We start from the raw sequence: 10829 nt of genomic DNA on the forward strand, positions 1-10829 counted from the left end.
AATCTGTAAAATATTAAAGAAAACAAAAAGTAAATGAAGTTTTCACTGACCTCAAAGTGTCAACATCAAATAGCTTTTTCAAAATCTGACCATCGGACCAACACCATCAGTTATTTAATGATACAGTTTTACAATAAGGGGAAAAAACCCCAATTAATTTAACATTTGAGAAGCTGAGTTGAGCGATGTTTATCATCTCCTGCTCTATTAATGATTTGAAATCTCTGCTGATCAGATTTAGGCTGTAAATCATCATGTTGATAAGGTACGTAGTCAAATTATCAGTCGTTTGTTTCGAGGAACGTTGTAGTTCAGAGTCTCTCGCCTCTGTGCAGCTTCATCAATCAGTCTAGGTTCAGTGGTGGTTGTAGCGTGAGGGAAGAGACTTCTCTAAGCTCCTGCTGTCAGACATCCCTAACAGATTTTATCTTCCATCAGACAAGAGAACAATCACATGCATGTTTTCACCACTTATCTGTATCTTAAAGAGATCAGACGCGGTGTGTAATCCTTCAGCTTTACCCCCAAAGGAACAGCGACAAAACAAATCTGTGTGTCAGTCTGACATCTTCCCTCCTGATTAAAGATGTTTCTATTGTCTCACTCTGAGAGGTGAACGTGATTACAAGTGATAATCTGCAGAGCAGTCGGGTGGAGCGAACAGATGCAGAGCACCTCGTGTTTCCTGCATTAATGTGTTTTATTACTTTTTATCTTTTATTGCAGCCTTGTTTCATTTGTTAACAACAAAGCTTTTGGCTAATCTGTCAACGCGTCCTGCCAGTTTGGATGGTTGAAGACGTGGAGAGGTTTCCATTCTTGTGTCCACAGCAGGGGGTCCTTTCTCTGCTTTCCATTATATAGAGCCTCCACTAATAGGGAACAATAAATTGGCTCATTGTGTATGGCACAATTTATTTTCAATATAATTGGAGGCTATCCACTCGCTAATTAGGCTAATTTCTAAGTTGTCATTATGCAAATCTCTTGGAAATAAATTTACACAAGGCACAAATTTTTCCAGCAAATGCCAAACATGCGTAAGAATTTATAGAAATGCAGAAGTAAGGAGTAGTAATTACAGAACAAAGCTTTATTTTTCAACTCTAAAGGAAGTGACTGACAGCTTGAGTCTTTTTTACCAAGAGATTTAAATATTGAAAGCAATTTTGTGAATCTTGAAAAGCCGGGCGTCTCATTTCTTGCGCCTGTAAGCCTGCTCTTCTTATTGCAGGGTCAGAGTAGAGAAGTCAGAGCAGCTTTTAGACCATATTGAGTTTTGTGATTTCTCCTTCGCTGCTCCTTCTGCTTCAATATTGGACAAACTGTCAGGATTTGTATTTGTGGACTTTCAAACGTAAGCCAAGTAATCCTGATTTCAGTAAAGCCACATATTACAGAGGTCAGAGGGGCTGAGAGGCGTTCTTGGGAGATGAAAACTTGTACTTCTGGCATCGAGATTCTCCTTCTGTCACTCATCTTGTTATTTAAAACATCAAACTTAAAAATATCTGAAAGGGACTGACATTAAAACTTGAAATGCACATTCAAAAGAAGATTAAAAATACAAGAAGACTGGTAACATCTTTAACTCGTGCATTTATGTCTTGTTTCAGGTACCGATGAGAAAAAGACTGAGCAGAGCAGTGAGGAGGTCGGCCTTCCTGCGCTCGTATCCACCTCTACAGAGGCTCTGCAGCTAGTGGCGCCTAAGGAGCACAAACCAGGCAAAAAGAGCAGCTGCAGACCAGGAGAGGAGTCTGACAGCGACTTTGAGTCCGACCCTCCTTCGCCAAAAAGCAGCGAGGATGAAGAGGTGGAGGAGGAAGAAGGCCTGAACAGTGAGCACGGTGACGACACCGAGCCAGAGAATCTTGGACAGAGGCCTCTGCTGATGGACTCTGAAGAGGAGGGAGAGGACGATGAAGACAAACACAGCTCTGACTCGGACTACGACCCCAGCAGGGTCAAGAGCCGCTCAAAGAAAGCTCTGGCCAGTAAAGCAGCTTCAGCCGCCAGGAGGAGTCCTAAGGATTCTGCCATGACTCTGATCACCCCTCCTGAGACGCCCAGCGGAGCCAGAGCTGCTTCAGCGACCGATTCTGTGGATGTTTTTGGTTCTATTCCCTTCCTTGGAGGAACCTCGCCTGTCGGGCCTTCAGAAAGCTCGGACATCTTTGCCAAAGCGCCTTTCAGGCAAGTCAGCCATGAGCAGCAAGCTTCGGACGAATTTGATGTTTTTACCAAAGCGCCATTCAGCCGGAACCTCTCCAAGTCGGGCAAGAGTGGCAGTGATGTTCACATGGGCCAAACGCCGCCCGTTTCCCCCGAGGGCATTGACATTTTCGGGTTCTCTCCCTTCCAGCCGGGCCCCACCGCACCGCCTCCCACCACCTCCAGAAGCGCAGAAGATATCTTCCAGCAGTCTTTTGAGGACTCGGCCAGCCCTCAGCAGCAGAGGCTGAAGCAGCGCAGCCTCCAGAAGCTGTCGTCACGCCAGAGAAAAACCAAGCAGGAGACCACGGCAGGCGGCAGCAATGGCAAACGCCACCACGGTACGCCGACCGGAGGCCGCAAGACCAACAAGCCAACTTACCGCACACCTGAGCGAGTCCGCAGACACAAGAAGGTCGGCCGGAGAGACTCGCAGAGCAGCAACGAGTTCCTTAGCACCTCTGACTCTAAAGAGAACATCAGTGTTGATATAACCATGGCTGAAGGGAAAGACAAAGGAGCTTCTCTGCCGGTGGACGAGGCCCTTTTAGACCCCTTTGGAGCGAAGCCTTTCCATCCTCAGGACGGCAGCCGGCATGGCCAGTATCAAGGACTCACCGACACCAAGAGCGACATGGGCGCAGCCAATGGCAAGTCCTGGACAGGCTCCCTTCACGGCGCTCTTGGAGACAGCAGCATGGATGATTTTGGGGCAGTGCCCTTCACAGAAATGGTCATCCACAGTGGACCTCAGCAGCCGCAGCCGCCACCGCCCTCACAGCCAGTGGACCTCGACCCGTTTGGAGCTGCACCTTTTCCCCTGAAGCAGTGACTTTATTTGCGTCTTCCCACTCTACCAGTTGCTGTTAAATAACCCCTGAGCTTTTCTTTTTGGCTTGGGAACATCTTCAACCAATCCCGAGAGCTGACAATGTCCTAATGCTTCTCTTTTTTAAAATAACTTTTTAATACATCTTTTAGTTTGAATAACAAAAACCTAAATCCTGTGGAGTGTGAGTGATGTTTCCACATATCTTCAGCTGTACCTGTTTTGCTGAGAAGCCTTTTATGCTGCATCTTAACGCTCGTAAAGACGTTTGAACCGGAACGGAAAACCCACTCGATAAATCGTACTGTGATTATAAGCTTAACATTTGACCGCTTGACTCGCTGCAAAAAGCTCTTTATGGCTTGCCTTCTGATCTACCAATATGTTTTTTTAGCACCACAAAGCCTTACCTGAGCTGGGCTCCGCCTCGCTGCACAGTACCTCGGAAACCACGACACAATCGGCCCACGTTGGACTTTCATGTCGGTGGAATCGTTTGGGAGTTGACCTTAACCACTTTGTTTTATCCTTATTAGATCTTTCTCTATGCATAATTTCACCGTAGTCTTTACACAGCCCAGCGTGGCTGCGGTTTGTGTTGCGTTACACTTTGAATACCAGAAGGGATCGAATTTTATTGTACTTCTGTAAAAGTTAATTGGGTCAGGTTTAAATTTAGACTCTTAACTCTTTCCTTTTTTTTCTAACAGTAATCTTCTAGGTAAGTACTGTTAATATTGTTTTTTTATTAAGTTCAACAAATTCTGTTAGAAATAAGGAAGAGATGAAACACAAAGCCACATTAGATCACTAGTCTAGGTTTGTGTTTTAAGAACTTTGACCACTTCAAGAACTCACAAGCTGTACCGCCATTTTCTCAGCAGTGTTAAGAGCTCCTAACATTAGATGATGTAACATTTTCAGAATTATTTATGCTGAAGAATAAATGGGAGGTGTGTGATGAGTTAAAGGAACAGGCTGATGGTATTCTATATAACTTTTGTTAGTGTCAACAAATCCAAGAAAAAGACCGCAACCAACAATATGTTTGTCCGACTTTTAGTACTTTGTGACTTCCTGTCTGCAGCTCTATAGTCTGACTCACCAGATGTAGACTGTGGCTATAAGCCTGCCATCAGGCTCAGGCTCCCAGGAAGTGTGCCAGGGCTTTGAAGCCAATTTTAGAGATAGGTCTGGTTACAAAAGACTAGTGGCTCTCAGAACCCAAGCCCATTGGTTCCTACTGAAGACGTAACTCTATAAAGGAATGAATGAGTGACCAACATTTAAGTACAGTAGTGTTGATTGTCGTCTACTTCACTTTTAACAAAGCTGCCTGAAATATTGTCCTCCTGATGCGCACTCCCCCCCCCAACATTTCCTGTTTGGAGCTGCGATTTCAGTGTTTTTAAACCATTCATTTTACCGCTCACAACTAGGGCTGCAACTAACGATTATTTTCATTGTCGACTAATCTGTCGATTATTTCTTCGATTAGTCGACTAATCATTTTAACGAAAAATATGTTAAAATGTTGAAAATGTCGGTCTGTCTCTCCCAAACCCCAAAATTATTTCATCTAATGTTTTGTTTCGTACTCACGCCAAAAAGGGTTTGAGTTCACCGTCATGGGAGAGTGTGTAAAGCTGCCAATATTTGAACGTAAGAAGCTGCAATAAGAGTATTTTGGGGTACTTTTCTATGAAAAATGACTCAAACCGATTAGTCGACTACTAAAATAGTAGTCTCTATATACAGACTCCACATTCAGTGAATGTGGAGTCTGTAGGCAAACCCCGGAGATCTTGCCCCAGGAAGAAGAGCAGAAGAGCCCTGGTTTCCGGTTGTAGGCTGTGTGTAGTCCACATGATATTGATCAATCACGTTTGAGACGGCTGCAGTTGTTGCCAGGTTAAACGGTCCGTGCAGTGAACTAACGAGGCGGAACATAATTGGCGTCACTGCAAACTCTGAATCCATCGCAATGGTTCAGCATATTAACTTATATATAAACGGAAGTCGGAAACGGAAATTCGCCTCCTCCGCCCAAATCAAACCGGAATGCCAAAAAATCGGGGGTCTGCCCCCAGAGGCTGTATCGCCGTCTGCTGGAAGTCAGATGCCGAATACAGCCGATGGGTTCCGAGAATGTTTAAATAGTCACCGATTATTTTAATAGGCGATTAGTCATCGACTAGTTGATTAATCGTTGCAGCTCTACTCGCAACTAATTATGTACGTATGCGATGTGATCATGTAGCAGGCTTAAATCAAAGCAAAAATATTACAGGAAAGGCAAAACTTATTTGATATAACATCTCGACAGTCTCTTAGATTATGTATTTTAATTTGAAATGGTGTATTTTGATAGCATTACATGTTTCTTTTTTTTTCTTAATTTCAGAGATTCTGTGAACCACTAGAGGGAGCTCACGTACTCAGACATGTACAGTAGTTTGAGAACCAGCGGTTTGGGATTGATACCACAGACCGCTAGCTTATCTTAGCATAAAGACTGGAAACAACAATCTGCCTACCAGTACCTGTAAGGCTCACTAATTACATTTTTTTTTTTTTTTTTTTTTTACAGGACGTCATGCTAGAGACTTTCTTGGCCTGGAGCAGTGACGTCCTCGAGTCCCTCTGATTTCCTGGTAAACTCACGATGACGACACGACTCTAGGAAGTTGCTGCGCCCGGCCAAGAGAGGTGCTGGTAGGCAGATTTTGTTACCTTTGGTCAGAGCTAAGCTCGCCAAACCGTTTCCTCTCGTTCTTCCAGTCTTTATGTTAAGCTAAGCTAAGCTAAGCTCAGCTCCTGTCTTCAGCTTCAGAGTCGGGTATAAATCTTCTTATCTAACTCTCAGCAAGTTTTTTTCCTCCCATGTGCCCAATGTCAAACTGTTCCTTTAAAAACAGCTCACAAAGATAAATTTAATTTTAAATAAGGTTCAGTAATTTTCTAAAACAGCAAAGCATAAAAGCTTAAAAGTGCATTTTATTAGGGACTATTTTCAGCTGCGGATAAATACACATTTGGGGCAGCAGGATGTTGAAAGTGAGACTGACTCAGCAAAAACTAGAGAGAGAAATAAGATATGAGGTTTTGGACACTTGCCAGTGGGATCAGTTCGTTACTGGTTTTGGTCTTTTCGTGTTATTTGTTGACATTAACAACTCAGAATATCACATTATTCTTTAACGCAGGTCTTTCTGCTGCAGAATGTGAATTGACAATTTCATAAAGGGAAACAAAATTCAACACTCAGAAATCTGTGATGTGTCATCAGGTCATTTGTTTGCTGAAATCTTCCACGAACTCATTCTCTGTGTGCTCGACATCGACGGCCTTAAGCACTGCATTTACCTTCACAGCCATCGGCACATTGTTTGAATAAAACCTGCAGGTTGCTGTGTTTTCACCAGTGGAACCATTTCATACAACTGCTTTCCATCTTTTCTTTTTTCCACAGGGGTAAATCTGATACTGTATTTATCATGCTATACTGCTGTTTGATGCAATAAAAAAAGAGTCCTCTCAGTGCAGCTTGAGGTGGATTCCATACAGTGTAAATTAAAACAAACACTTTTCAACAGTTCTTTGTTAATTTTATTGAAGTTCAGCAGTTTGATTGCTCAGGTATGAAAAGTCAAGATACAAAAATTTCCGCTGCTACAAAATGAGTGTCGGACACACAGCTGACGTCTCTCAGAGCTTTTCAAATAAGACAAAACGTTTTAGAGGAACTGTTACAGACAGCACAGAGCAGGGTCACGGAGAATAACTTAAATACAAAACAACATGTCTCGCTCTGAAACTTAAAAACATTAAATACACACAAAACTAATGACTTTCATTCCAAAATGAGACAACTTGTGATTAAATGATGACAGACAAAAATGCATTCATGTTCTAAGCATTAAGACAGTTTGAGAGAATTTAAATTCAGAGCATTTCACAGTACAGAGACTTCGATCCATCATGGTCGTGTTGCATTTTGGAATGAAGCCACTAAAACACGAAAATAAGAGTTGACCTTTAACATTGCACGTCACCCTAAAATGAGCCAGAGACAAAGTCCTGTGATTTATTGAGTCCAAAACAGTTTGACAAGAGAATCCTCTGCTGGAGACAAACTCTTTTTCGTAAACAGTCTAAAATACTCGTAACTATTTTTACAATGAAAGCAAAAGTAGTAAAGATTGAATGTACAGTAGAAACCAGGGCTGCACCGTGTAGAGAGTAGCTGCAATATGAACAGCAATACATGTGAATACAGATTCCCATAATCAGTGCTTGAATCTTGGAAAACTAAACTGTGTCCCAATTTTAAACGAAGTTTAAGTCGTCAGTGAAATACAGTAGAATAAATCAACTTGTTTTTGAGCTCTTGAAATGAAAAGCCTTTTCTTACTGCCAGAAAAGAAAATGTGGATAGTGACACTTTATATTAACCCCTTGAAACCTGGAGGAACATCACTTGTGTTGTGCTGCTTTCAGACGCCTTTTACAAATATTTAAACCTTTGAACCCTGAGCTAATGTGTTCAATTTAAAAAAACAAACAAAATAAAAAAACAAACGCGGGTAGAAAAGGCAATGAGCAACTTGGTTGGAAATGTTCCACAAATTGCAAAAACAATTAAATTTAGAAAAATATTTTTAAAAAAGCTAGGGAAAAAACTATGTTAAGAACTATCTGTATTATATATTTAAAATTATGTTACAGAATTATTAGAATTTTTTAAGCTCCTTTTTTTTTACAGGTCATTTCCTTGTTTTTTTGTTTTTAACCTTTTCTCTTTTTTTCTAGTTTAATTGTTTTAAATTCTCTCTATTTTTTTTTTTTTTTTTACTAATTTATTGACTTTTTTTTTTTTTGCTATTTCCTCATTGCTTTCTTCCCATGCTTTTGAAAGAAACCAAGCCAGCTGCTCAAGTTTCAAAGTGTTCAGACAAAGAGAAAAAGCACAAAATAAAAATGTAGTAAATAACTTGAATAATGAAAGAACATGTATAAAGACAGTGTAGTGCAGGTGCATTAAAGCTTTAAATCTGACACCTGGAGGCAACTTAAATGTCAACAGTGTAGACATTAGCATTAGTTTAAAGTTGGGACACAGTTAAGAGGCCTAAAAGTCTCACTAGCAGCCCCTAGAGGCCGAACTGGTCCATAACACCCCCAAACTGACTGACTGTTCTAATAAACCCCGACTCTCACAGGTTGGGACTGGACAATACTGAAATAAAAATGTGAGGGAGATACTTTGAACAAATAGACAATAGTTTAATCTAGTAGCTGGGTTCAGCTCAGATTTAATACAAAAACATTCCAGTAGTGAACACTGAGGGTTTGCTCCTCAAACACCCTGCGCAGCTCTGATATAACTGTCAGTTTGAACACTGAGGCGGTGCAGCCCAACACAGGACAGAGAAACACATTCAGTTGTGGAGTATCAGGTACAGACACAGCTGCAGTACCTGTGTTTAGAGTCAATACATGTCACCATCCTGAAACGATCTGTAGTTTGTCTCACTCTGCAGTGAGAGACAGAAACATCAACACTGTACACACACTGTACACACACTGTACACACACTGTACACGCTAAAGGACAAATTAACAACCTAATGTAATACGACCTGATGAAGATAACATCTCGGGTGTCGCTCCACAGCAGTCTTTGGTTTTTCTATCTAAACATGAATTATATTCAAAGATACTGGTTAGTTTTTGCTTGTTCTCATGAGAAAGTACCGCACAGTTTAAACCACTAATAATGTTTCAGAGTTTGTACATAAAAAAATCTATACGACTTGATGTGGGCTGAGCGTCAGCAAACCTCAACACTAAAACAAAGATGTGTTAACTCACATCCACTTATACTTTTAGCAGAACTGTGCAGAGCGTGGACATTGAACATGTAATTTTCCCTTTGAAGGTGATTTTACTTGATTATTTACTGAGCCTACAGGCAGCTGTTTCTAAAAGCATTATCACGACATGGAATTGTGTTAATTTAATTCAACAAGAGCTACATGACGTTTCATTTACAGGCACTTAACTGTCTCATAGAAAAAAGTAAATGCTACTTGACGACGCCCGCCAACCTTGATGATCTGGGTAATGTTTAATGTGGCTGCGTTTTGATCAAAGCTGCTTTTAATGTTATGTAAATTTGAACGCAGTGCAAATTCTGGAGATTCTGTAGTTTCAATTCAGAGATTCAGTTGTTTGTTTTTAGGTGGTAAAAATTAGTTTTTAGCCACTGTGACTGTTGACCTACAGTCACTCAGAGATTCCATCTCATCTTAAAAACACCCTCGACATCCTGGAGGTCACAGGTCTGATTCCTGTCTGCAGCCCCTCTGATGGTTTCCTCCACAGGTTCGGTGGACTGAAGACATTTGCAGGTAAGAATGTGTCCATCTGTGGGGACACTGAGGTGGACTAAAGGCCCGTCCATGGTGTCTCCCTGCCTTCCACTTGTGCATGCTGGAATAAGCTGCAGCTGTTCGCCAACCTGAAGACAGAAAATGGTTCGTAAAGAATGAAGGAAAGGAAACAAACTCAGGAACACGTAGAAACACAGGACGACATGCTACACTATGACTTTTTTCATTGTTTTGGACGACATGCTACACTATGACTTTTTTGTCACTTTTTTGGACGACATACCATACAATGACTTTTTTGTCACTTTTTTGGACGACATACTATACTATGACTTTTTTGTCACGATTTTGGACGATATACTATACTATTACTTTTTTCATGGTTTTGTACGACATGCTATACTATGACTTTTTTGTCACTTTTTTGGACGACATACTATACTATGACTTTTTTGTCACGATTTTGGACGACATACCATGACTTTTTTGTCACGATTTTGAACGACATGCTATACTATGACTTTTTTGTCATGATATTGGACGACTTACTATACTGTGACTTTTTTTCACGATTTTGGACGACTGTTTCGTGTGGTCATGACTGCTTGTGCTGTATTGCACACCCTAGTGGGTGTGCTGGTTGCCTTTTTTCTTCCTGCTCTCTCTCTCTTTTGCTCCTCCTCACCTGTCTTTCGACAGGAGTGAAACACCTGAAAGTAATTTGAGAGGAGAGTATTAAAGGGAGCTGAGGGGCTGAGTGAGGGGCACACACTGACGCTGGCACACCGACACAGACACAGTCACCAGCACCCAGCAGCAACTGCCAGCACCTGCCAGCAGCAGCAGCAGCAGCAGCAGCAGCAGCAGCAGCAGAAACACTGGATTTTGGGGAAACGGGTGTTTTCTTTTGTTCCCTTCCTAGAATAGGTGGTTGGGCTTTGTTATTTTAGTTTGGATTGGAGGTTACAGGCAGTTCAGTTTTCGGGTTTTATTTAGTTTAGTTTCAGTTTCGATATTTAGGGGGAGGAGCTGGGTCTGACCGCCCACTGCGTGGTTGGCCCAGCAAATCCCCATCATTTGTTCTTTTTGGCCAGGATCTCCAACCTTCTTTTGATCCCACTTTTGAGTTGTAAGTCTGGTTCTTTTTTTCTGTTAATAATAAAACTTTGGTTGTTTCCCCCTTTCCCATTGTGTTTGTTGTCCTTCATTTTTTCCAGTCTCAGTTCAGTCTTTGTCTATTTAGTGAGTTCTTGAAAGTGACATACTATACCATGACATTTTTTCATGGTTTTTGACGTCATGCTATACGATGACGCTTTGTCATAACGCCATAGTATAGTATGTCGTCCAAAATCATGAAAAAAGTCACAGTATAGTATGTCGTCCAAAATC

General features: G+C 41.5%; 2 protein-coding genes across 2 annotated transcripts in view; one reads left to right on the forward strand and one right to left on the reverse strand.

Moving 5' to 3' along the window:
• bmp2k (BMP2 inducible kinase) overlaps nucleotides 1-6638 on the forward strand; it is a 68084-nt gene extending 61446 nt beyond the window's left edge. The window contains exon 16 of the mRNA XM_050052104.1: nucleotides 1617-6638. Coding sequence (XP_049908061.1) covers nucleotides 1617-3046 — 1430 coding nt within the window. The 3' untranslated portion in view covers nucleotides 3047-6638. The remainder of the gene's footprint in view (nucleotides 1-1616) is intronic.
• A 1222-nt stretch (nucleotides 6639-7860) lies between these two features.
• Nucleotides 7861-10829, reverse strand: part of paqr3a (progestin and adipoQ receptor family member IIIa) — a 19936-nt gene continuing 16967 nt past the window's right edge. The window contains exon 8 of the mRNA XM_050052140.1: nucleotides 7861-9565. The gene's annotated coding sequence lies outside the window, so the exon portion shown is untranslated. The remainder of the gene's footprint in view (nucleotides 9566-10829) is intronic.

This window comes from Epinephelus moara, chromosome 8 (assembly GCF_006386435.1).
Source record: "Epinephelus moara isolate mb chromosome 8, YSFRI_EMoa_1.0, whole genome shotgun sequence".
Lineage (NCBI taxonomy): Eukaryota > Metazoa > Chordata > Actinopteri > Perciformes > Serranidae > Epinephelus > Epinephelus moara.